Here is a 26,374-nt window from a genome sequence, read left to right as displayed (position 1 = left end):
CCTTATCTCTCAGGATTGATGTTCCTGTCCTGTCAGGAAGTTGCATGTGTGCACGAATACTACGTGTCTAGCTCCTAGCTCTACTGCCGACCCGTCACGTTCAAAACAGAGAAAAAATAAATTCATAAACAATTCAAAACAAACGTGTCATATTTGACATGAAACACAAACTTTATTGTATTCCAGAAACACTAGAAAAGGTGTTTCTGTTTCTTGATGCACCTTTTGACGTGGTCCGGGGAGGAGAGGGGATCCCTACTTACTTTGAATTGTTTTCCAGAAGCAGAACATCTGCAGCGAGCCAGCCTGGGTTTTCCTACAATACGTCATCACCCACAGCTCCATGACTACAGCATGTTCTGTGTGCATGTTCTCTCTCTACCTCTCCTCCTTGCTCTTTCTTTCCCTCCCTCCCTCCCTCCCTCCCTCCCTCCCTCCCTCCCTCCCTCCCTCCCTCCCTTCCTTCCTTCCTCCCTCTCTCTCTCTCTCTCTCTCTCTCTCTCTCTCTCTCTCTCTCTCTCTCTCTCTCTCTCTCTCTCTCTCTGTCTCTCTCTCTGTCTCTCTCTGTCTCTCTCTCTCTCTCTCTCTCTCTCTCTCTCTCTCTCTCTCTCTCTCTCTCTCTCTCTCTCTTCCTCTGCGCTGCAGATTTCTGTCACCCCGCTTAGTGTTAAGCTCAGCATATGAATATCAGGCCTGAGTCAACAGGGACCAATGATAAGTTCACAGACTGTAAGACTGTAATCCAACATCCATCCTGAACAACACAGTAGTGACATGGAGCTCTTACCCAGTTCCCCAGTTTTCCTGGCTCTCCAGTGTTGCCGGGGAGACCTCTGTGGCCCTGTGAATTGACAGCGGACAGGAAGTCAGTCTCTAATTACAGGAAGTTAACTTCAATATCCGGGAAGTTAGCTTTAACATACAGGAAGTTATCTTGAACGTAGAGAAAGGTAGCTTCATCAGTCAGCTTCAACATATAGGTCAGCATGAACACAGGCTTAGGGTTATTCACCTTGGATCCTGAAGGTCCCTGGACACCAGGCTGGCCATTCATACACTTACAGGTGGCTCTGCCTGCGGTCAGCCCAATCTCAGCATAGCCCCCACACTGTCAGGAGGAGGGAGGGAGGGAGGGAGGGAGGGAGGGAGGGAGGGAGGGAGGGAGGGAGGGAGGGAGGGAGGGAGGGAGGGAGGGAGGGAGGGAGGGAGGGAGGGAAAAGTTGTAAAAAGGGGGAAACCAAGAGGAGTGGTTGAGTATGTGTGTGTGTGTGTGTTGGGGCAGGAGTGTGGAAGGGTTGAGGATGGATGAGGATGGATGAGGATGGGTTGTAACTCACCACGCTGGAGAGCTCACAGCAGCCCTCTGAGTAGGCCTGCTCTGGGTCACATGACACATCCATCTGCTGAAGGTCCACCTGGGAACACCACAACACATCACACCCAGTCTCCTGAAACTCTAATGAACCTCCAGTCTAATGAACCTCCAGTCTAATGAACCTCCAGTCTAATGAACCTCCAGTCTAATGAACCTCCAATCTAATGAACCTCCAATCTAATGAACCTCCAGTCTTATGAACCTCCAGTCTAAAGAACCTCCAGTCTAATGAACCTCCAGTCTAATGAACCTCCAATCTAATGAACCTCCAGTCTAATGAACCTCCAGTCTAATGAACCTCCAATCTAATGAACCTCCAATCTAATGAACCTCCAGTCTTATGAACCTCCAGTCTAATGAACCTCCAATCTAATGAACCTCCAGTCTCCTCAACCTCCAGTCTAATGAACCTCCAATCTAATGAACCTCCAGTCTAATGAACCTCCATTTACTGAACCTTCAGTAGTTTACTTAGGGACTTTGAGGTAAGAGTTTAGGGACTTTTTCTTGGGGATCAATCTACTGGTCTATTGAAAGCCTACCGCGTGATGTCCCCACACTGGACAGCTCACAGCTCCATGAATTCAAATGGATGAAAAACAACAACAATAACAGTCCTTCATGAACAGGGGGATCTGTGTCGAAGGGTCTCCTTGAAGGAATAAGAGACTTAAGACAGCGTATTTACGTCTGTATGAAGATCCTGTGGGACACTCACCGACGGAGTGCGTTGTCCGGCCGCGCGCTTCACGATGGACGTGAAGCCCTGGCGTATGACAGGCCTGGGTTCGTCGATAGCTTCCACGCTGACCTCCTGGCAGTCCACCAGCAGGCGCACCTCCCCGCCCTTCACGCTCAGCGCCAGCTTGTGCCACTCGCCGTCAAACAGCTTCTCCACGCCGCGGAACGTGCGCAGCATCTGGCTCCCCCGCGGCCCACTGTAGAAGAAGTCGAGGGAGCGGGTGTCGTCGTGGAAGCGCAGGCCCACCTGGTCCCGCCCCTGGGGGTCGCTGACCTGCCACAGGTTCCAGGAGCGCCTGGCCGCGTCCAGGGTGACCTTGAAGGTGGCGATGATGGAGTAGTCTGAGGGCAGGCCGTCTGGGAGGATGTCCCTGGGACGCAACAGCCAAGGGACAGTGAGTATGACAGATTTAGTTGATTCATGTTCATCAAAGGTCCTCTACGATATAGGCTAGCTTTACACTACCATTTTATGAGACTCCAAAAGGTAAGGGATGACTTCATGTTGTATCTTATCTCGTGTTTTCATCTGTTTGTTTACATGTTTGTTTGTTTACATGTACGTTTATGTGTTTGTGTACCCCGGCTCCATGGTGTGTCTGCTCAACCTCTTCCCTTCGTCATGCTGACTGCATGTAAAGAGATTCTAAACACTGGTACAAAACATTCACATGCAACTCACGCAGACAAGGTTGGCCTGGCGTGCTGGGAAACGACACGCTGAAAGTATCAGTGCTTATTCTTCGGCCCCTGCATGGGGCTGACTCCATGTTGTCAGTCTGGGATTATTCCCAATAGCTTTTAGTGGTTTAAACCAGAAGGTTCCTGAGAGCCACTCTGGTTGGAAAGATCAGCTCACTCATTCTAGAGTTAACGTCTTCAATAACAATGAATGTGTTCCATGGCAACTCCCACCCCCACACTCCCCAGTGGCGTTCTGTCAAGACAATCCCGCCTTGTTTTCCTGCTCGGGGTTCCACTTTGACACTGAAGTCGATCTGTCTTTGTTTCCATGATTTGTGTTATTTGATTTAGAGGGCCTTACGTTCCCCCTCTCACACACACACAGCGTAAATAAACAATGTACAGTACTCGAGTTGAGGCAGAGAGAGGGTTGAGGGAGTCCAGGCTGGCAGAGACACAGAGAGGAGACCAAACTGAAGCGACAGCCTGCTGCTTGTCCCCGCCTCCCAGGAGTCTATGGGACACATGCAACGTACTGTAAACAGAAACAAACAGAGCCTCCACAGGCAGCAGACGTGCTTCGGCTCTGATCCCTGTGTGTTGGGACGATGAAAGAATTTCCATGATAAATGTCAAAACGATTCATCCACATTCACACACAAACAAACACATGTCTAATTACTGAAGCAGAGTAGAGGGTATGCCACTGAGAAAAAAGGGTTATTTTGCACAGAAGGGTAAAACAAATGTTTAAAATAAACTAAACAACGCCCCCCCCCCCCCACACACACACACGCACGCACACACACTCCCACGCACATAAACACACACGCACACACACTCCCACGCACATAAACACATATGCACGTACACACGCATACCAAAATACCCGCCCACCCTTGACCTTTCCAACCAGAGTGTCTCTCAGAAGCTTTCTGGTGATGTCGGAGGGCTATCTGAATACTCGGTGAGCAGACAGGGGCCCGCAAGGTTCCACACAGAAGTAGGAGTTAAGTCTGATTGTTTTGAAAGAGGGCATAATTACAACGGAGGGAAAAATTCTTGGCTGGTTACCGTGACATTGTGGAAGGCTTGGTAAGGTACTGGCTACGCACTGATTAAACCATTGGCCTTGGTACAACCCATTGCCATCAAATACAGATAAACACGATTATTCATCCTCACTGAAGAATAAGGACGTGGTTTGGGAGTTTGACTTTGCCATATTATGAGGAAATCTGACTCTGAATGGCTTCAGGGTAATGAGGACAACCATGCATTGGCACAGCACACATTTGATTCCTTTCCCCCCTGACGGCCCTACGGTGCCCCCCCCCCTGGTACCTCATGGACTTGCGTAGGTGGATGGCGGGGTTGACCCGGTACGCCACAGCATCAGCTTCAGAGCCGTTCACCCTCATCACTCCTCTGGACTCAGACACCCGCAACTCCTCCAGCAGGTCAAAACCTACCCCCACAGACAGCTCAATCAGAGGCTCATACGGGACCACCTGACCACCAGGACCCCATCAGTACGTGAGTAAAGCACTCCAATCTCCTGTTTGTCTGGTCCAGTTGAAAGAAAGTGGAAATGGTTGTGATAATCAAACGTTTCCTTCATGAAATGAAAGACATGATACATTGGGTTATTGGTGTTATTGGTGTTCGGGGGCACCAGGAGAATCAGGGATTCCTGTCATGTGACTTCCGGCTGTCGAGCTCTGACAGGCTGACGGGAGGGACGTTTACTGTGACATCACAGTGACATCAGCTTCTGAGAGGGCCTGGGAAGATGATGTCACTGTCTATACAGGAAGTAGCCTCCAGAGTAGTGAGGGATCACTGAGAAGCTTTCTGAGTCAGCCCTGCCTCTTCAGGCCACGTGCTGCCATCTGCTGGTCATGCTGAAGTATAACACTGAATATTTTGAACACTAATTTGAACGAGGTACCTGGTAAAATGTGGCATTAAAAACAGCAGCACATTTGAACAATTATTGCAATAAAAGTTTACAGGCAGAACTTAAGCTTAAGCAATAAACATAGCTGAAACTGTGTTTAAACTTTAAACTTCCATGTGAAAACTAAACACGCTGAGACAGTTCTAGAACTTACTTGGCAATTCTTGGCATGTTGTCAATCCGAAGATGGCTAGGAAGACTGGTAAAACCAGCATCTCCTTCAAGGCTGGCATCTTTCTAAACGTAGCTGTCAAAGGGTTATATATGCCTGCCGAACAGTAGAAACATTCTGTCACGTTCTAACCTAAGCGGGGCTATCTTGTTGTTATTATCAGTGACCTATGCACTTTGTAAAGCTCTCTCTTGGAAGTCGCTTTGGATAAAAGTGTTAAATGAATACATGTAAATATAAATGTAAGCTTCATTGAACACATTGAAAGTTAATTAAGAGATCTTAAAAAATACATATATATATATATATAGTATTTCAAAAATATTCAAATCTCAAAAAGTACATTACAAATTGTATTCATAGTATCAACATTTTTTAGTATTTTTTTGCTGCCACATAGATTAGTTTATTGCTAATTGAGAACATGCCTGAGTCTGCACATAACTCAAATGTTAAGGTTTCCCTTATTTATTAAGGGTAATAATCATTGGAAGTCCTAAATGATGTAGATTATTACATAAAATAGCCAGATTGCACCACATCAAACATCAGAGTTCCGAATCAGAAACGCATATTACCTTTAAATCATTGCAATTCAACACAAATCATCAATCTTAATGAATAAAAAAATTAAAAGATCAACAAAACACTGATAAATGCCTGAATAGCTATGAGTTAGACTGAATATAAAGCATAAAGAGTTGTCACAGTTCACTTAATCAAATGACTGAGAGAGACCTCAACTGAACACCTTACAGCCTACACGAGGACGATGCACTGCAACAGTCATCAGAAACACCCTACCACACAAAATCAAATTTCTATTTCATAATCCACGGTGAAATGTAACGACTCCCGTGGTCAGGACGAAGAAAACTGTTGAAAATACACTCACATATTCCTGAAAGGAGGCCCTGAAGTGGACTGCAGACGGCACGCTTCCCGGTCCTGCAGTGATAATGTATCCTGCTCTAAAGAGGCATCCCTGGGCCGCTACTGGAACACAGGACCAGTCAGCCTGGGAGACTCTTCCCCCGGCGCTCCACTCCGCCCTGGGCTCCAGACGAGCCCAGCCAGCCCCCTCAGAGGCGTCACCTCCACGTGCTGACCTGCCGCAGGCCCAGCGGGACCTTCCCACCACACCTGACCTGGCCAAGCAGGTGTCAACGAGGCGTGTGTCTGCGTTTATTGAGAGAAAGCGTAGTTCTTCAATTGTTCATTTAGGCCGAGGGGGCGTTTTAAAGCTCCTCACCTTGACCCAAACAACAGGTCGAAAACGGACAAAACTCTTACTTTTCATAATGACACTTAGGTCTAGTTTTATTTCAGATATAGGTAGGAAGGTTGCATTTGTCCTGAGGGCTTACAATCCAACGTTTATCCACGGTTTTCCTTCTAATGTAGAAAAGCGAGCGTTTTCCCAGGGAACTGGGGCACTGAGAGAGGGATGCAGTATGTTGCAGCTAGGTATGAGGTGATCTGCAAACATTCCTGCTCCGGGCACCACAGGCACAGAATGGCATTCTTCTTGAATGCATGGAGAGAAGTACGATATACTGTAAAAGAAAGTCAAAAATCATGTTGAATGTGTCAAATGACTCGATGAACTCATTATTTAAACATGGAATTTCATATTTGACCGATCTATTTCATCTCAACATACAATGTAGCAGTGTGCATTTGAAACACTAAACTTTCTGATGCCTCTTGACTCCTTATCTATCTATCTCTATTTGTCTCAGAATCCTTTTGCCACACACACACACACACTTCCCCAATGTCAAAACAAAATACAAACAGACATATACATTCAGGTCCAGATAAGATACCTGTACACACACACACACACTACCAAACAATACACACACACACGCACCCATACTGTAACACAACTGCGTACTTGGCACAAAGAACAGTCCGTGCTGTGTTCATAGGAGCTTTCTGCAAGCAGATTTATTACAAAAAAGTTACAGTAATCCGTTCCACTCCAGCAAAATGAACCAAACACTGACATGGACGCTCTACAGAATGTCTACCAAAGGCTGAGAGGGCAACCTGTCCAATCAATGGTGCACATCGCTGTCAGGTGACCCAAACTAAACAGGAAGTGCAGGTCTGCTAAGGAAGAACAGGACGTTGAAGCCTAGATTATAGTCAGGGGTTTTCTGCGTGAGCTCTAATAAACAGTTGTAGGTTTTCTTTGACATGATTTGAGCAGTGTTTACTATGTTGAGTTTAGTATGTGGTGCATATTGCCCAGTTCAAGCATGACGGCAGTAGATACAGTATATCATCATTGCACTTTAAATAGATACGATAGTAGAGAGGACTCAGCCATGAGTCAACATACAGACATTACTACAGTACATTCAGTAACTCTCAGAGCTGTCCAGACCAAACCTCACCATTCATTAGTGTGTAAAAAAAGGTTAGTTTCCCATACATTGTACAGTCTTCTCCATAGTATTTTTTTCCTCTTTTGTTCTTATGAACCTATCCAGGTTTGTCATCAACAAAATGAAATAAAATAATAATAATAGTAATTTTGACATTATTCACATGAACTTAAATACATTAAGACAAATACACAAGGCCTAAGGACATTCCATTCTCACGTCATATTAAACCATATCTTCTCGCGGACATATTTTACATCTTCATAACACTTTTAAATAATAATAATAATCAGCACGTTAGCAGTCTCTAGTGTCCGTCTGTGTGTGTCTTGAACACGTCACTGTGTCCGCGAAGCGCCAATCCTTCCAGGCTTCCGTAGTTGAAGTTCTCAGACTGGGCTGTAGTTCCCTGACTTCCTGACTATCTCTTGGAGCTCTTGGCCAGTTTGCTGGAGGTCGTCTTCCTCTGTGGTGTGGGAATCTTGGAGGGTTTGCCCCCGTGTTGCCGGGAGGCGGAGCGGGGCGTGGCCCGGGAGGTGTCGCCCACCGTCTCCGACGTGTCGGAGCACACCGATTGGATGTCTGAGATGTCGAAGTCGGACGCGTCGCTCCCCCTCCTGCTGCTTCCTCGGCTGCCAGCCTTGCTTCCTGGTCGGCTGTGCAGCTTCCTGTGGTCGCCTGAGGGACACAGACACAACAGGGAACATGCATTCAGCTACAGGTGACATGGCAAGTGGCTGGGCTGCAATGGTAGAGCAGTGGTCCAGCAGGGAGGCTCACCTAAGGCCTGTGATCTGGCCTTCATCACTGCAGCGTTGATCAGGGAGCCCTCCTCACCCGACTGGAAGCTCTTGCCCGACAGGTAACCAGGGAGACGGAGCTTGCTGCCAGCTATGGGCGTGCTCTGAGAAACAGACAGGTTAGCGGTTACGGACGGATCCGTGGAAACGTCTCGACTCGAGGCTGCGCCCTGACAGTCACCTTCTGTCCCAGTTCAGACGTGAACAGAAACGTCACAAGAGGGAAAGTCCCCACAAACAGAGCGATCAGGTGTGATCGCTGTCAGATTAGTCGACACCTTGTTGTGTGTTGTTTCCTGAGAGCCAACAATCCAACCGAAAGTGCTGGAGAATGAGATCCATTCACCCCCCAGGCACTTGAGTTGTAAAGGGTTAATACGTCAACACTAAGGTGAATCCGTCCTGTGAGTGAGAGATTCCACATGCGACAGAGTAGAAAAGAGCCCAGTGTTACAGTAGAGACCCAGTGCCAGACAGTGAGATGGTCAGCAGGAGAGTGAGACAGTTACCCAGGCAAACAGTCAAGAGAGTGAGACAGTTACCCAGTCAAAGAATGAGAGAGTGAGACAGTTACCCAGTCAAAGAATCCGAGAGTGAGACAGTTACCCAGTCAAAGAATGAGAGAGTGAGACAGTTACCCAGTCAAAGAGTCAAGAGAGTGAGACAGACTCAAACCGCAGGGTGAGTACGAGTTAGTCCTTAAACACTTTGAATACAGAACCCCAACAGAAATCCATGTCAACAGTGCATCTGCTCAGGACACTGTTACTGATTTGGGTTGGGGGGTGCAGCGTGAGGCAGAGGGGGTTAGGCCAGAGTCACAGAGCTGGTTCACGCAGCAGGCAGCCACAATACCTCTGAAGACGAGCCTTGGCTGTCAAACGAGTCGGAAGATTTAAGAGGACCGGAGGGCTTGCTGTTTGCCAGCCAGGGTTTATCATAATTGCGGGTGTGCTTGTGTTGGGAGGTCTGAGGAGCAATGAAACATGGACACACACACACACAGGGTTCAGGTGAAGAAATCAAAAGGTTGCTACGGGAGGATGAGCAGGGGTGGAGAAATCACAAGTCGGGTGAACAAGGTCAAACTATGTCAGTCATGATAACATGGAAAGGGACTTGACACGTCAAGGACAGACTATGATATGGTTGGGTTGGAAACAGTGCTAAGCATACATACAGCTAGGCGGAGTCCCAGAAATCAGGAACCTCCTTTATGCACTATTTAGATGCTTCTTGGATAAACGCGTGTGCTAAATGACTGGAACGTAACGTGTGCAAGGCAGCGCCCTCTGGGTTAGGACCAGGGAGACCTGCAAGCGTCCTACCTTGGGCGTGCTGGACTGAGGCAGCGCCCTCTGGGTTAGGACCAGGGAGACCTGCAAGCGTCCTACCTTGGGCGTGCTGGACTGAGGCAGCGCCCTCTGGGTTAGGACCAGGGAGACCTGCAAGCGTCCTACCTTGGGCGTGCTGGACTGAGGCTGCACCGGGATAGGCGGAGCCGGACAGCTGTGACTGGAGTTCGACCTGTTGGGCGAGGCGGCCCGGGACGAGGGTCGCGACCTCCGCCCCCGGTAGCGGAAGCTGGCCATGACCTGGGTGGTGCCTTCTGGGAGGATGAACTTCTCTCTCAGCTCCATGTTGGTCCTGCCTTTAGCTGGCGGAAAGAAGGTGCGACACACACGTTAGACTGTCCCGCTGGGGCGCACAACTTCTGCTTCGTGGACCCAGATTACGCCTCGTCGGAGCTGAGAAGTTCTGGAAACTTCTCATCTCCGTTTGAGGTTTAATCGACGGCGTTATCTGCGTCCAGGAAGTTTGCCTCGTATGAGAGATGATAACTAGGCGGTGATAAGAGAGGATTGTGATTGGTGAGATGAAGCTCAGTCATTTCAGAGTAGAAAAGACCATCTGAAATGAAAACAGGTTGTTGGTAATTTTGTTTACAATTTAGGATTGTAATACTCGTGAAAACATGGGAATGGCACGACACCATGCAGTTTGATACACACACACACACACACAGCGGCTCTCACTGGAAACACCGGAAAAGCCCTGTTAGCAGCTTCAGTTCAACTATCTAACCCTAACTCATACCAGCAAATGCCTTTATTTAGACTACAATGTTCCCAATTGCCTCACTGTGTCCAGATAAAACAAGTAAGACAAAAATATAGATTTCCGCTAACAAAACTAATAAAACACCGAAGTCTTGTTTGTGTTCATTTGTCTACTGGGAACACAACTGTTAGCATCCCGTGCTATCAGGCGAGACAGTGTAAGCACATAGACTCTAGAAACCAGATAACCCCACTAAAACCTATCCCCTGTCAGAGCCAACTGCCAGACAGCAGAATGGCAGAGAGGGGAGGCTCTGCTGAGAGGGCAGACTGAGACACAGGCCTGGAGAGAGAGAGAGAGAGAGAGAGAGAGACAGAGAGAGAGAGAGAGAGAGAGAGAGAGAGAGAGAGAGAGAGACAGAGAGAGAGAGAGAGACAGAGAGAGAGAGACAGACAGAGAGACACAGAGAGAGAGACAGAGAGAGAGAGAGACAGAGAGAGAGACAGAGAGAGAGAGAAAGAGAGAGAGAGAGATAGAGAGAGAGACAAAGAGAGAGACAGAGACAGAGAAAGGCAGAACGACCTGGCGAGAGAGAGAGAGAGAGAGAGAGAGAGAGAGAGAGAGAGAGAGAGAGAGAGAGAGAGAGAGAGAGAGAGAGAGAGAGTGAGAGAGAAAGAGAGAGATAGATAGAGAGAGAGACAAAGAGAGAGACAGAGACAGAGAAAGGCAGAACGGCCTGGCGAGAGAGAGAGAGAGAGAGAGAGAGAGAGAGAGAGAGAGAGAGAGAGAGAGAGAGAGAGAGAGACAGAGAGAGAGAGACAGAGACAGACAGAGAGAGAGAGAGAGACAGAGAGAGAGAGACAGAGACAGACAGAGAGAGGCAGACACAGGCCTGGAGAGAGATAGAGAGATGGAGAGAGAGAGAGAGAGACAGAGAAGACAGACACAGGCCTGGAGAGAGAGTGAGAGATAGAGAGAGAGAGAGTGAGAGAGAGAGAGAGAGAGAGAGAGAGAGAGAGAGAGAGAGAGTGAGAGTGAGAGAGAGAGTGAGAGAGAGAGAGACATGTAGGGACTGTGCTAAAGTAGCTAGCCAAGTAGCAAGGTAGCTGGTTGAGAGCGATGGCGACAGCAGGTGAACCAAGAGAAACCACAGCATGCATGATGACCACACAGGGATGGATGGCAGGGGAGTGGGAGTGGGGCAAACGCCATTCACTTTGAGGGGCACACACTCACACACACGCACACACACGGAGATGCAGACGCACATACCACTGGGTTCATGGAGCAAGGTGAGAAAGTGTGAGATTTGCCAACCTAGAGGAGACTGAGTAATTGAGGAGTTTGATTCCGAGCGCAACATTTTACTCCCGTGGTGGTGCACTGGAGAGAAAACCACACAGGATTGTCGTCATCACAGAGGAGGAAGCAGGAGGCTCAGCAGAAAAGAGACATACGTTGACAGGAAATACAAATACATAGACAGGAAAGACAGGAAATACATACACAGGAAAAAGAAATACATGGACAGGAACTATATATACAGAGACAAAAAATAGAACAGGCACAAAACAAGTCCCAGAGTTCAGAACCCAGCCCACAAGGAAGCAAGACAATAGGATTGCTTTGGCAACACATGCACGCGCGCACGCAAACACACTGGTAACACACACTCTCCTCTTGGAAAACCGAAGACATGTTTGTCGTGTTGCTGAATGCTGAATCATGGCGGTCTGGACGGCCTGTCAGTCAGTCGGTGGCCCCGCCCCCCCTCCCCCCCAGCCCCCCCCCCCTCCAGCCCCCCCCCCCCTCCAGCCCCCCTCCCCCCCAGCCCCCCTCCCCTCCAGCCCCCAGCCCCCCCTCACCTCGGCACGGATCATTTTTCACCAGGAACTCGTCCAGGGCCATCCAGCCTCCGCCCACCCGCACCATCACCGTGCTCCGCAGGATCCGGACCAGACGAAGCTGCTGGGAGTCTCCGAACTGCAAGGGAAGGGAGGGGGAGAGGCGGGGGGGGGAGGGAGGGGGAGAGGCGGGGGGGGGGAGGGAGGGGGAGAGGCGGGGGGGGAGGGAGGGGAGGGGGAGAGGCGGGGGGGGGGGAGGGGAGGGGGGAGAGGCGGGGGGGGAGGGAGGGGGAGAGGCGGGGGTGAGGCGGGGGCAGAATCAGGACAGGAGCGCGGGCTACACCACTGCTGGTCGACGCTGAGCAACACAGGAGGAAACCAGATGCTGGGATGTGCTGATGGTTAAATGTCTGTATGTTTTTGTATTTATGTGGAAGTGATATAACAACTGGGTAGTGTATTTTTCGGAGAATAAACTTGCGGCAAAACCGTTTGTTTTTTCTGGGAGAAAACTGGTTTTGTTTCGGTGTTGCTCAGCTAAACCAACAGATTGTGACAAAACAACAACAACGACATTGACGTTTCATTCTCAAAACAACAAATATGGAGGTCAATCCAACTGGTTCGTCCTTCTCTCAATCAGAAGGTGTGTTCATGCATCTGAGCACTGGCTCAGCCAATTAGGGTGCGATCGGGAGAGAAAGTGTCATTTGATTGAATGATTCAAGGATGAAGTGTGTTGCCTTTTCCACAAACCCTTAGTGGTCAGACAAGTCTGTCTGCTGCTAAAAAACCTTGTGGAGAAGGATTCAGATAAATCATGTAAGGTTACAGAAGCACATGATCTGCAACTTCATCCGTCACAAAGAAACGCAGTGTATTCATTTCCCTCCAGTGCCAGGAAGTGATGTCATTTCAATGTGTTTTGTCCTATAATACGACACACACAGTCATGACAGTGAACCAAGCACTGCACTGCAGTGTGACTTATCCCACCTCTAGAGGTCCCTCTAGTACAACGCTTGTACTCTCAACATGGAGACGACGGGAGAATGCCCTTTCTTGACACAACCCAAACAGGGGCCTTCAAGCAGACGGCTGTTCTTAGAAGCCAGTGTACGTCAGCAGGAACACAGCTTCACGGTGAGCCAGTCTGCCGTGCTTCAGACGAAGGCTGGGGCATCTCAGCGAGCCAGATGCAGAGCCAGTCGGCCAGTTGGATTCGACCGTGGTACGAACGACACAACACTCACGACACACACGTCACGACGATGGCGACAAACAACATGCCTCCTGTCAGATACGATGCTTGTACGTTGTAACACGGTCAAACCAGACAGAAGTATACACACACGGACAGACAGACAGACAGACAGACAGCAGGCTCCTGCACACCATCACAAGTGAGCAGGTGCACGTTCCAGCACTATGGACCAATCAGCATACAGTACTCTTAGAGGATGCATTGACAGGGATGCGGAACCAAGGCAGCTAAGCTCCAATGGACACTTAGAAACAGCATGGGGATGGGGCTTATCTTCTCACTAGCCAATCACAGTGTAACACTTAAACATGACGTCACATTGACACTCCAATAGCTGGGTGCCTCCAGAACAAGCGCACTTCAATCCAAACTTTCCAACTAGATGATTCCCGTAATGAACAAATGCCACTGGGTGAATTGTGTGATCAAGTACATTGAAAAAGTGATGAATTTAGAAAAATAATGTAAACAAAATTCATAAAATAAGAAGAATAATCTTGAGGTAAAGTACAAAGGAGTCATAACAAACATCTGAGGAGTAACTATTTACCAGAATACAGCCTTCCAAAACGGCAACGTGTAGATGAGGGGTAAGGTTCTGACTGTCCCTGTTTGCTATATTGTCATCCGTCACTAAGGAGTCATGTAAGCAGTGTACCTGACCAAACTGTCAAAAGAATGGGTTCAGTTGATATGGAGCAAAGCAATACAAAACGGTGCATAGGACACAGTAACCAAACCAGGTTTCCCCACTATGCCCCTAGTCATCCGTCCATGTCTCCCCATCATGTCCCACAGACACACTTGATCTTCTTGGTTAAAAGCAGGTGACCCAGTATGAGTTATGAATCCTCGATAGCAACATGCACTGTTCCGAGGCATTTTTTAAACAAAAGTTGGAAAAATACACCTGCAGGCTGGATGACTACAAGCGGTAAGTACATCCTGACATTAACAGATGGCCCGGCTTGGGAAACAAGGTTAGTTAATAATGTTATGTTGAACCAAAGACATATCAGCCATAGTTGAGTGGAGTCATTCCTTGGATACTGCCATGGTGAAGCAGTGAACAAGCACACAGAAAGCGTTATACTCCAAACGGCCCGACAGGTGAATTAATGCACACGGACCCGTACAGTAAACATACTCCAATGACACTGAGGGTATTAAAACCCAATTCCTTTGAAACTTAAAAGCAGATTAGTTCATTTGTGTGTTCAAGTCAGAGACCAAGTGTTAACCGGGGAATCCCTGTAGTTAAGTGTAGACCCAGAAGGATCTAGAATCATTCTTCTGTGCTCTGGGAATTCTACTTCTGAGTTCCAGTCTGATAGACTCAGGCGTGGCTGTAGTCAGAGACAGCGTTACTAAACACACAAGACTGATCATGTTAGAGGAGGGCTATTCTAAGACACCAGGTTGGATTCGGACAACAACCAGACCAGAGAAGAAAGGGGGAGGTTTATATGTACCTGGTTTCCGAGGTAGAACTGGTAGAGACGGAGGAAGGAACAATGAGAAAGCACACGTTAGACCTTCTGTCCTGGTCTGCGAGGCACACCTCTACAGCCAAGTCATGACATTTCAAAACGTGTTTAAAAGTGGACCACAGCTAGATGTCACGTCTTAAGGACGTCATGAAACAGTAGAGTCAAGAGAACCAGGACGTAGGGAGATTTAAACGTACCCGATATTTGTTGGCACCAATTTGCTCAACCTGGAATCGTTTAGGACATTTGCATTTTGCTACTTGACGTGTCACCTGGAATGGCACAATGACAACAATGACACAAAATGAGCAATATGTTCCTTTAGTTAGCATGGTTTGTTGATGTGTGGAGCACCAGTATTCAATATGTTCCTTTAGTTAGCATGGTTTGTTGATGTGTGGAGCACCAGTATTCAATATGTTCCTTTAGTTAGCATGGTTTGTTGATGTGTGGAGCACCAGTATTCAATATGTTCCTTTAGTTAGCATGGTTTGTTGATGTGTGGAGCACCAGTATTCAAGGAGAGCTCTAACTCACCTCGTCTTCAATCTTGTCAGCGTCGGTCAAAGGTTTGTAGGCATCCTTGTTTGGGTGCAGAGCAGCCACAAACTCATAATAGTCGATGTAGCCGTCTCCGTCACGGTCAAAGATGTCCGCCACCGCACTCATCTCCAGGCGGCTGGTAGGGAATTCTGGGAAATAGAGTACAATACAGTAATGATCTCACTGGATGAGAGCATGCCCTCTGATATACCCACTATCCTACACTCACTGCTAGTGTCCCCTGTCACCTGTGCTGTGACATAGTGACTGGTAGTGTCACCTGTGCTGTGACATAGTGACTGGTAGTGTCACCTGTGCTGTGACATAGTGACTGGTAGTGTCCCCTGTCACCTGTGCTGTGACATACTCACTGGATGAGAGGATGCCCTCGATGAATTCCTGCCTGGTGACCTTGCCGTCCTGGTCCTTGTCGATGCGCCTGAAGAAGTCCATGACCCGGGACTTCTTGTGGTTCATCCAGCGCATGTAGCGCTTACGCCACACGTCAAAGTCAAAGTTGGCAAACTCCTTCAACTGGAACACAGGCACAGAGGATCAGAGGCAGGGAGACGCTTCACACTAGGAATAACTAACACGTTGACAAGGTTTGAAAAAGTTCAGTCTATTGATGGTCGGTAGGCATTAAGATCATTTACACAGACCAGGTGTTGCCTATTACCGTAGAAAATCCAACTTACAGTATGTTTTATAATGTGTTTGTGTGTCTTATGAGGATTTCAAAAATGTGTAAACTTCCTGGTGCGTGTGTAAACTTCCTGGGGCGTGTGTAAACTTCCTGGGGCATGTGTAAACTTCCTGGGGCGTGTGTAAACGTCCTGGTGCGTGTGTAAACTTCCTGGTGCGTGTGTAAACTTCCTGGGGCGTGTGTAAACTTCCTGGTGCGTGTGTAAACTTCCTGGTGCGTGTGTGTGTGTGCACTACCTCCTCCAGGCGGTCCAGGGCGTCGTTGAGTTTCCTCCGCCGGTCCAGCGCCAGAAGCCACACCTGCTGCCACCTGCTGACCAGGAGGTTGACCTGCGGGTTCTTGGTCTCAATGGGGGGCTGCGTGGCAGACTGGTACAGGGCCTGGGTGGGGGAGCGCTTTCCTGTGGACGGCACAACCAGCACTCTGTTGAACACGGTCCACTTCCAATAAACAGGCTCACAGGAAAGACAGGTCTTAAAGTAGTAGACACATGCTCTTGCGTGGTCAAAACAAGAACAGATTTGGCTGTATCTTTTAAGACAAAGACTCAGGTAGGAGATGTAGAAGATGTCTGTTTTCTGCAAGAAGGAATGACTTAATGAATTAATCCAAGTTCGGAGTTGGCAGTAGAGACCTATGCTGAAAAGATACCGTATATTGTTATCGCTACACTTACTGAGAGAAAATCCTATTAAAGTCTTGCTTAGTCATGTTCCTCCATTGTAACTCTGTACAGAGAACAGAGGTGATGTCATGTATGATGTCACCAGCGATGATGTTAATGCCTCCCAGACAGAGAGGAACAGGAAGCTGACTCATCAGGTCCCAGCACCTCGTTAGCCTGAGCTCAGCTCAAGGCCTGGGTCGTGTCATACCGGAGGTGCATTTGATTCATGTCAAAATGAGAACTCTGCGACTGCGTCATTGGGGGGTAGTTAAATGCAGCTGGCATGGAAGCCAAAATAGAACAAATCTTTGTTCAATCCTGCTCTACTACCCCTGAGGCTTACCCATCCCCAGAATAGACTACAATCGGAGTTGAAAGGGTTTGAAAATGGTTCCATACTTGGGGTTTTTCCTTTCTCCAGGACGGGGATGTGGGATTGGCCTTGAGGCTCCGCTTTCCTCTTGTGGGTCTTGGTGATCTTGTCCACGTCCGGCTGCTTCTGGGTCATCTCCTCCATGAAGGTCTGCAGGAGGACAGGCAGGGCCAGGGGTGAGACTCAGGACAGGCAGGCCCAGGGGTGAGACTCCCACCGCAAGACACTGGTCTGACCCAAAGACGTGACCCCCTCCCTCCTTCCCTCCCTCCCTCCCTCCCTCACCTGGTGCTGGGCGATAAGGGCCTTGACCTGCCCTATCTCCTGGGGCAGCGGCTCAGTGTCCTGGAGCTCCAGGCTGCTGTGGGCCCACTGCAGCCAGGCCAGCAGGCCCTCCAGAAGCTCCTGCACGGCCCGCAGCTCCGACAGAGCCCCCGCCATGCGCTGCTGGTGCTGCCTGGCCCACGCCTGCACCTGCACGCAGCAACCACACGACGACCGCAACTCCCATCAGTAATCGACAGCATCCACATCGACAACAATCAACAGCATCCACGTCATCTATCGCCGTCGTCCTCAACGACACCGTCGTCGTCATCGTCGTCAACAGCAACAACGTCAATAACGACAACATCGTCATGAACGACCACCACAACAACAACAATTTGTTAACAATATGCGTCAGATGAAACAGTTCCTACGCATGGACTGAGGGGTAGGTTTGATACATGCACACACACTCTCACACACACTCTCACACACACATATACACTCCTCCCCAGGCTAACACGTGCAGCAGACAGCCATGTGACGGTCAACTGACCTCTTCGAAGCGTGCTTTGATGATGGTGTTCCAGTGCTTGATGGTGGTGATGGAGTCTGGGTGACAGATGGTCAAGATGGCTTCACCCATGCTGGTGGCTTTGTTCAGCTCTGCTGCCTTCTCTTCCTGCTTCTTCATGAAGTCCTGTTGACACACACACAAACACACACGCGCACACACACACACGCACACACAAATTGCCTGTTAGCACATGAACATTCACAAGGAACAACGTGTATTCAAGAATCAGCTTTGGCTGCCAGCCTGTCCTTTCTCTCCAAGTTCAACTGGAAATAAATCACATCTATGATGAATAATTAACAAACAACCCGGAGAAGCCACATCCAATACGATGAGATCATTCCTGTTTTGAAGAAGCTGGCATGGCATCTCGAGTCAGCGTGTCGAGTCCATGTATGGTGGTCCTCAGTCTTCTGGCACACGCTTCTGGCGTTTGCGTGTCAGAGGAGGCTGCGCTCTGATTGGCTCCGCCGTATGACCTCACCACAGTGGAAGGCCAAGCAGGTACACAACACGCCAGGTGGGGAGAGCGGACGTTTGGCGGAGCTGTCGGTTCGCTCACGGTTAGCGTGGTTAGCGTAGCTGACCTAGCTTGCCTTGGTTAGTTAGTGTGTCTGTTGTTGTTGTTGTGGACTTGCCTTGTGCTGCTCTATCAGAGCACACAGCGCCTCCTCGTCGTCGGGCAGGCTGCCATGGAAACGCAGGCCCTGCTCTGCCTCGGCCAGCCACTCCAGCAGGATGTGAACCGTGGAGTGGAACTCCTCCGCCTGGACACACACACACACGTATACACACACACACACACACAAGTAGCACGGTCAGGTTTGGATTCATAACGGTACTTGAGTTCCATACATGTACACACACAGGTTGTGGCTGCGGGGCTTACCTGCGAGAGGGCCTGCTCCAGTCGCTTCTGCTTGGACACGGACAGAGAGCACACGGTGTCCCAGCGAGTGCCCAGCTCCCTCATCTGCACCCTGACCCAGGCGGCGTCGTCGTGGCTGCCGTCCACCAGGTCCCTGGCCGAGCGCTTCAGGGCCTGCACGCTGGCCGTCCTCTTCCCCAGCTCCTTCTGGAACACCTGGGACACGGGGCAGGGAGACACTCAGGGATACGCCACACACACACACACACACCAAACCATGGTCTCTGCCTAGCACAGCTAACACTCTCTCTGTCTTGCTCTCTCTCTGCCACACACACACGCACACACACCAAACCATGGTCTCTGCCTAGCACAGCTAACACTCTCTCTGTCTTGCTCTCTCTCTGCCACACACACACGCACACACACCAAACCATGGTCTCTGCCTAGCAAAGCTAACACTCTCTCTGTCTTTCTCTCTCTCTGCCACACACACACACACACACACCAAACCATGGTCTCTGCCTAGCACAGCTAACACTCTCTCTGTCTTTCTCTCTCTCTGCCACACACACACACACACACCAAACCATGGTCTCTGCCTAGCACAGCTAACACTCTCTCTGTCTTGCTCTCTCTCTCTCTCTCTCTGTCACACACACACACACACCAAACCATGGTCTCTGCCTAGCACAGCTAACACTCTCTCTGTCTTTCTCTCTCTCTGCCACACACACACACACACACACACCAAACCACGGTCTCTGCCTAGCACAGCTAACACTCTCTCTGTCTTTCTCTCTCTCTGCCACACACACACACACACACACACCAAACCACGGTCTCTGCCTAGCACAGCTAACTCTATATTTCTCTCTCTCTCTGTGTTACTGCCACACGCCGTGTTCTGGGTCCACAGCTCAGTAAGAACCCAGAACAGGCAGACCTCACAGCCGATGCATGCACGATGCATGTCATGAGGTTCATCTCATAGAAACCCAGTCCACCTGATCCATTCCCTCCACCAGGCCAGCTCAACGCCTACTCAGAAATCCCTCATCATCACTGCTGGATGCTGATTGGACCTGACAGGGTTCTAGCCCCCTGCCAGAACACCTCTGCCCTCTAATCATGACATCATCAGGAGTAAGTAAGAGTGAGCCTCTAGCTGGAAACATGGAGACAGAGAGAGAGAGAGAGAGTCAGTCAGAGAGAGAGAGAGAGAGAGAGAGAGAGAGAGAGAGAGAGAGAGAGAGAGAGAGAGAGAGAGAGAGAGAAAGAGTCAGTCAGAGAGAGAGAGAGAGAGAGAGAGAGAGAGAGAGAGAGAGAGAGAGAGAGAGAGAGAGAGAGAGAGAGAGAGGGGGGGGGGGTGGATTCAGATTTCTCCCTCAGCTCAGTCTCTCTGGGCCCTGCTGCCTAATGTCTCCTCTAATTCAACACAGCGTTTCGTCACGTAACACCGTTTCCGACAAGTGCCCCAGAGAGGGCAGATGAATCACGTCTCTGTCACTGAATCCCACTGGTCTGTCCGCCTGGAGGGAGGGAGACTAGCAGAGAAAACATGAACACGAGGAGCCAGGTCTAGCTCTATGTGTTCGAGCTGCTCTGTGCCACAGGGACAGCTCTGCTGTCAGCTTGTGGTTCTTCGTCAGGGTGAAGTGGCCATGGTCCTGCTTACCTTGTGGTTGTCCATGAGGTTGAGGACGAGGTCGATGTCTCCGTGGACTGGCTGGTCGTCAGCCAGCTGTGGCTCCACCTTGTACAGCCAGTCTATGAGCGCCTGCAGGGCCTCTGTGAACTGGCCCGAGAACAGCAGCGCCTCCTCCAGCTTGTTCTGTCTGGAAGACCACACGCAGTTAGCATCCCGACCTGCTGCCGTTCACGCTCAGTCTGCGCATGAAGACGCCGTCATTACCAGGGCAACAAGCTCACGCGCAACAACCAACAATAGCGTTGACATAGCGTGAAACCACACCAGCGTAATGTCCCTATGTACTGTTTAAGGCAGGGGGGTCGAATCCTGGTCCTCAGGGGCCACTGCCCTGTATGTTCTGGATGTTTCTCTGATCCAATACAAATGAATGATCGTTATCAGGCTTCTGCTGAGCTTGATCATGATCCGTTCATCTGAATCAGGTGTGTTGGAGCTAAAATACAGGACAGTGGGCACTGAGGACCAAACAGGATTTGACACCCCTGGTATAATGGCTACTAAACCCAACTCAGATCCTGGAGAGCTTGAATCAGCTGATGGCATAGGCCCCTCCCAGTTTTGGAGTGAGTGTGTCTGAGAGGCAGGAGAACCAACATGTTTCACATCATCACAGCGTGTCCAAGTGTTGTTAGTGTCCTTACAGACACTCTTACACCAAACGCCATCTTGGTCGATTGCTCACAACATCTGGATGCTTGTTCCACTTCCACATTTCGGAGTGATTTATCAACTTCAGAGTGACTAACTTCAGAGTGTTTTGCTAACTTTTGAGTGATGGGCTGAAAATAATAACGCGGTAACTACGCATACGCATTTATCCAATCGGCATAGCAGATTCATCCTGATCTGCAGTCAAATGATTTACCACAGAGCTACACAAACATTTTTGTCTTCATGACTTCAGAGTGTTTGACTAACTTGAATTACTGACATCTGAGTGACGTGACAAATATTTGAGTGATTTACTACGTTTTGAGAGAAGGGACTCGATTTTACGTGATTCAATCACGTGTGAGTGATCTTTTATGTCTGAGTGAAGTACCAAGATTTGAGTGACAAGCTTTCGAGTGACTTTGTCCGTTTGGAGTGACTGACTAGCGTTTGAGTCCTGCTAACTCCTGAGTGTGTTTCTAACTCCTGGCAACCCGATGACCTCCAGGTAACGGGGTCGGATGGCTGAGCGATAAGGGAGTCGGGCTATGAATCAGAAGGTTGTTGGTTCGATTCCCGGCCGTGCCAAATGAAGTTGTGTCCTTGGGCAAGGCACTTCCCCCTACTTGCCTCAGGGAAAATGTCCCTGTACTTACTGTACGTCGCTCTGGATAAGAGCGTCTGCTAAATGACTAAATGTAATGTAACTGTAACGCCCCCCCTCCCCCCTCACCCCTCCCCCCCCCCCGGCAGCAGTCCTCTCCTGTCCAGGTCGTACCTCTCCACAGACTTGCCACAGACCGTGTCCCACTTGTCTCTGAGCTCGCTCAGCGTGTCGTCCAGCCTCTGCCGGTCGTCCTGCAGCGACGTCTTGTCCTTCAGGGCGCGGCCCGTCCGGCTGGTGGTGTCGTACACCGAGTGTTTGCTGCCCAGAGTCTTCTGGAACTCCTACAGGGGGAAGGGGGAACAGTCAGGGCTCCTTCCTGTCATGCAGGGCACACTGGGAGAAGGGGGAACAGTCAGGGCTCCTTCCTGTCATGCAGGGCACACTGGGAGAAGGGGGAACAGTCAGGGCTCCTTCCTGTCATGCAGGGCACACTGGGAGAAGGGGGAACAGTCAGGGCTCCTTCCTGTCATGCAGGGCACACTGGGAGATGTAGGCCCTGTAAGCTTCACACTCGGTCGACAGAACGACTCGATCATGAAAATAACAGTCCTTCATATCTCTGAAAGCGGCGCATCCCAGCTGCTCGGCCTGTATCGCTCGGAGCAACTCAACCATGACCGTTTACTGAACACACAGATGACCACCGGCTGTCGTCTCCAGTCCTGAAATAGGGTGGGAAACGGACGCTGAGCCAGAGGTTTGGCTTGTCCTGATTATCTCTGGGTCTCCCCTCTGGCTTGCTTCCCTCCAGATATAACCCTGTTACAGATGTAACCCTGTTACAGATGTGACCAAAGACAAGGGGGTCAACTATGTCCCACCCCTACCCGGCCCTCCCACCCCTAACCCGAGGATTAGAAGTATCTACAATCAGGGGTGTCCCTAATACATTCTGCACATCCAAAGATTACGCGAGGATTAGCATAAGCCTCCTTGCACATACCAAACCAAGAGCAGCACCAGCTAGCAGGTTGACCCAGCCACGCTAACGTCAACACCACGCTAACGCCAACACCCGTACACTGGAGGATACAGCTCTCTTTGCTTAACTCTCTCTCTCTCTTTCTCTCTCTCTCTCTCTCTCTCTCTCTCTCTCTCTCTCTCTCTCTCTCTCTCTCTCTCTCTCTCTCTCTCTCTCTCTCTCTCTCTCTCTCTGCTTACCTCTTTCTCTCGCTCTCTCTGTGTCTCTCTCTGCTTACCTTTCTCTCTCTCTCGCTCTCTCTCTCTGCTTACCTCTCTCTCTCTCTGTCTCTCTCTGCTTACCTCTCTCTCTCTGTCTCTCTCTGCTTAACTCTCTATCTCTCTCTCTCTCTCTGCTTACCTCTCTCTCTCTCTCTCTCTCTCTCTCTCTCTCTCTCTCTCTCTCTCTCTCTCTCTCTCTCTCTCTCTCGCTCTCTCTCTGCTTACCTCTATGTCTCTCTCTGTCTCTCTCTGTTTCCCTCTCTGTATCACCCTCTCCTTCTCCCCCCTCTCTCTCTGTGTCTCTCACTCAGAGTGTCATGACCTCTGACCTTGTGCTGGACCAGCTGTGTCTTAATCTTGTCAGGGTCGTTGGCTATTTCCAGTTCAGAGTCCAGAGCTTTCTCCGACTCATCCAGCCATTCCATCAGCTTGTTCCAGGTCTCATGGAACTGGAGGTGAGGGAGGAAGGGGGAGAAAGATAGAGAGAAATGAAAGAGAGAGGGAGAGAGAGAATGAGAAAGAGACATGGCGGGGGAAAAAGAAAGAGACAAAAAAACAAAGAGAGAGAGGGAGAGATAAAGCGAGCAGGAGAGAAAGAGACAAAACAAAGAGAGAAAGAAAAAGTCAAAGACAAGTAAATTAATTTTCAGCGTCAAGTTCAGGGCATGATATCATATTTCACAAGATTGATTGTTTTCTGTCAGACGAGTGTGTGAGATAGCCGGGGAGAGTGATTGTGCTCGTACTAATGAAAGGCTCCAGGACTCCATCCACCCCTGCCTGGCTGTGTTCCCCCCTGCTGTGGAACCATAATAAACACTTCAACACAGCCAGGCGGGGGTTGTCCCGGCCCGCAGGGCTGCACTGGTGTACTGGCTGAACCTGAGGCTGAGACTCCTGGAGATCCTGCAGGCTCTGTTCACCCCCTCTATCAGCCTGGGGAGGGGACCCTGCTGAGTAGGCCACTGGGCACTACTACTCTACTGAGCTGGGGGTGTGGTACTACACTGGGCACTACTACTCTACTGAGCTGGGGGTGTGGTACTACACTGGGCACTACTACTCTACTGAGCTGGGGGTGTGGTACTACACTGGGCACTACTACTCTACTGAGCTGGGGGTGTGGTACTACACTGGGCACTACTACTCTACTGAGCTGGGGGTGTGGTACTACACTGGGCACTACTACTCTACTGAGCTGGGGGTGTGGTACTACACTGGGCACTACTACTCTACTGAGCTGGGGGTGTGGTACTACACTGGGCACTACTACTCTACTGAGCTGGGGGTGTGGTACTACACTGGGCACTACTACTCTACTGAGCTGGGGGTGTGGTACTACACTGGGCACTACTACTCTACTGAGCTGGGGGTGTGGTACTACACTGGGCACTACTACTCTACTGAGCTGGGGGTGTGGTACTACACTGGGCACTACTACTCTACTGAGCTGGGGGTGTGGTACTACACTGGGCACTACTACTCTACTGAGCTGGGGGTGTGGTACTACACTGGGCACTACTACTCTACTGAGCTGGGGGTGTGGTACTACACTGGGCACTACTACTCTACTGAGCTGGGGGTGTGGTACTACACTGGGCACTACTACTCTACTGAGCTGGGGGTGTGGTACTACACTGGGCACTACTACTCTACTGAGCTGGGGGTGTGGTACTACACTGGGCACTACTACTCTACTGAGCTGGGGGTGTGGTACTACACTGGGCACTACTACTCTACTGAGCTGGGGGTGTGGTACTACACTGGGCACTACTACTCTACTGAGCTGGGGGTGTGGTACTACACTGGGCACTACTACTCTACTGAGCTGGGGGTGTGGTACTACACTGGGCACTACTACTCTACTGAGCTGGGGGTGTGGTACTACACTGGGCACTACTACTCTACTGAGCTGGGGGTGTGGTACTACACTGGGCACTACTACTCTACTGAGCTGGGGGTGTGGTACTACACTGGGCACTACTACTCTACTGAGCTGGGGGTGTGGTACTACACTGGGCACTACTACTCTACTGAGCTGGGGGTGTGGTACTACACTGGGCACTACTACTCTACTGAGCTGGGGGTGTGGTACTACACTGGGCACTACTACTCTACTGAGCTGGGGGTGTGGTACTACACTGGGCACTACTACTCTACTGAGCTGGGGGTGTGGTACTACACTGGGCACTACTACTCTACTGAGCTGGGGGTGTGGTACTACACTGGGCACTACTACTCTACTGAGCTGGGGGTGTGGTACTACACTGGGCACTACTACTCTACTGAGCTGGGGGTGTGGTACTACACTGGGCACTACTACTCTACTGAGCTGGGGGTGTGGTACTACACTGGGCACTACTACTCTACTGAGCTGGGGGTGTGGTACTACACTGGGCACTACTACTCTACTGAGCTGGGGGTGTGGTACTACACTGGGCACTACTACTCTACTGAGCTGGGGGTGTGGTACTACACTGGGCACTACTACTCTACTGAGCTGGGGGCTTGGTACTACACTGGGCACTACTACTCTACTGAGCTGGGGGTGTGGTACTACACTGGGCACTACTACTCTACTGAGCTGGGGGCTTGGTACTACACTGGGCACTACTACTCTACTGAGCTGGGGGCTTGGTACTACACTGGGCACTACTACTCTACTGAGCTGGGGGTGTGGTACTACACTGGGCACTACTACTCTACTGAGCTGGGGGCTTGGTACTACACTGGGCACTACTACTCTACTGAGCTGGGGGCTTGGTACTACACTGGGCACTACTACTCTACTGAGCTGGGGGCTTGGTACTACACTGGGCACTACTACTCTACTGAGCTGGGGGCTTGGTACTACACTGGGCACTACTACTCTACTGAGCTGGGGGCTTGGTACTACACTGGGCACTACTACTCTACTGAGTTGGGGGCTTGGTACTACACTGGGCACTACTACTCTACTGAGCTGGGGGCTTGGTACTACACTGGGCACTACTACTCTACTGAGCTGGAGGCTTGGTACTACACTGGGCACTACTACTCTACTGAGCTGGGGGCTTGGTACTACACTGGGCACTACTACTCTACTGAGCTGGGGGCTTGGTACGACACTGGGCACTACTACTCTACTGAGCTGGGGGTGTGGTACTACACTGGGTGTGGTACTAGACTGTCTGTGTGTGGTACTAGACTGTCTGTGTGTGGTACTACACTGTCTGTGTGTGGTACTAGACTGTCTGTGTGTGGTACTACACTGTCTGTGTGTGGTACTACACTGTCTGTGTGTGGTACTAGACTGTGTATGGTACTACACTGTCTGTGTGTGGTACTAGACTGTCTGTGTGTGGTACTAGACTGTCTGTGGTACTACACTGT

General features: G+C 50.1%; 2 protein-coding genes across 17 annotated transcripts in view; both read right to left on the bottom strand.

The window, feature by feature from the left end:
- zmp:0000000760 (collagen alpha-1(IX) chain) overlaps positions 1-5,932 on the bottom strand; it is a 30,226-nt gene extending 24,294 nt beyond the window's left edge. Inside the window, exons 1-7 of the mRNA XM_047029477.1 lie at positions 5,828-5,932; positions 4,915-5,028; positions 4,145-4,268; positions 2,094-2,487; positions 1,338-1,415; positions 1,013-1,108; positions 788-841 (exon numbers count right to left, since the gene is read on the bottom strand). Coding sequence (XP_046885433.1) covers positions 788-841; positions 1,013-1,108; positions 1,338-1,415; positions 2,094-2,487; positions 4,145-4,268; positions 4,915-4,993 — 825 coding nt within the window. The 5' untranslated portion in view covers positions 4,994-5,028; positions 5,828-5,932. The remainder of the gene's footprint in view (positions 1-787; positions 842-1,012; positions 1,109-1,337; positions 1,416-2,093; positions 2,488-4,144; positions 4,269-4,914; positions 5,029-5,827) is intronic.
- A 923-nt stretch (positions 5,933-6,855) lies between these two features.
- The window catches only part of dst (dystonin), a 99,543-nt gene continuing 80,024 nt past the window's right edge, over positions 6,856-26,374 (bottom strand). For 7 of the 16 annotated variants that reach the window (XM_047028587.1, XM_047028589.1, XM_047028590.1 and 4 more), the window contains 20 exons: positions 23,332-23,451; positions 21,932-22,101; positions 20,467-20,626; positions 18,810-19,004; positions 18,559-18,687; positions 17,900-18,043; positions 17,362-17,550; positions 17,103-17,226; positions 16,273-16,436; positions 15,702-15,864; positions 15,325-15,479; positions 14,985-15,059; positions 14,770-14,787; positions 13,848-13,964; positions 12,055-12,172; positions 11,462-11,572; positions 9,589-9,785; positions 8,984-9,097; positions 8,109-8,232; positions 6,856-8,006 (listed from right to left, as the gene is read on the bottom strand). In XM_047028587.1, the coding sequence (XP_046884543.1) occupies positions 7,750-8,006; positions 8,109-8,232; positions 8,984-9,097; positions 9,589-9,785; positions 11,462-11,572; positions 12,055-12,172; positions 13,848-13,964; positions 14,770-14,787; positions 14,985-15,059; positions 15,325-15,479; positions 15,702-15,864; positions 16,273-16,436; positions 17,103-17,226; positions 17,362-17,550; positions 17,900-18,043; positions 18,559-18,687; positions 18,810-19,004; positions 20,467-20,626; positions 21,932-22,101; positions 23,332-23,451 (2,844 nt within the window). In that variant the 3' untranslated portion in view covers positions 6,856-7,749. The remainder of the gene's footprint in view (positions 8,007-8,108; positions 8,233-8,983; positions 9,098-9,588; positions 9,786-11,461; positions 11,573-12,054; positions 12,173-13,847; positions 13,965-14,769; positions 14,788-14,984; positions 15,060-15,324; positions 15,480-15,701; positions 15,865-16,272; positions 16,437-17,102; positions 17,227-17,361; positions 17,551-17,899; positions 18,044-18,558; positions 18,688-18,809; positions 19,005-20,466; positions 20,627-21,931; positions 22,102-23,331; positions 23,452-26,374) is intronic. The other 9 variants (XM_047028598.1, XM_047028605.1, XM_047028597.1 and 6 more) reach the window with 7 other exon arrangements.

The sequence above is a fragment of the Hypomesus transpacificus genome, chromosome 11 (genome assembly GCF_021917145.1).
Source record: "Hypomesus transpacificus isolate Combined female chromosome 11, fHypTra1, whole genome shotgun sequence".
NCBI classification, from domain to species: Eukaryota; Metazoa; Chordata; class Actinopteri; order Osmeriformes; family Osmeridae; genus Hypomesus; species Hypomesus transpacificus.
The sequence above is the reverse complement of the archived record's forward strand: the minus strand, read 5'-3'. Positions and strand labels throughout refer to the sequence as shown.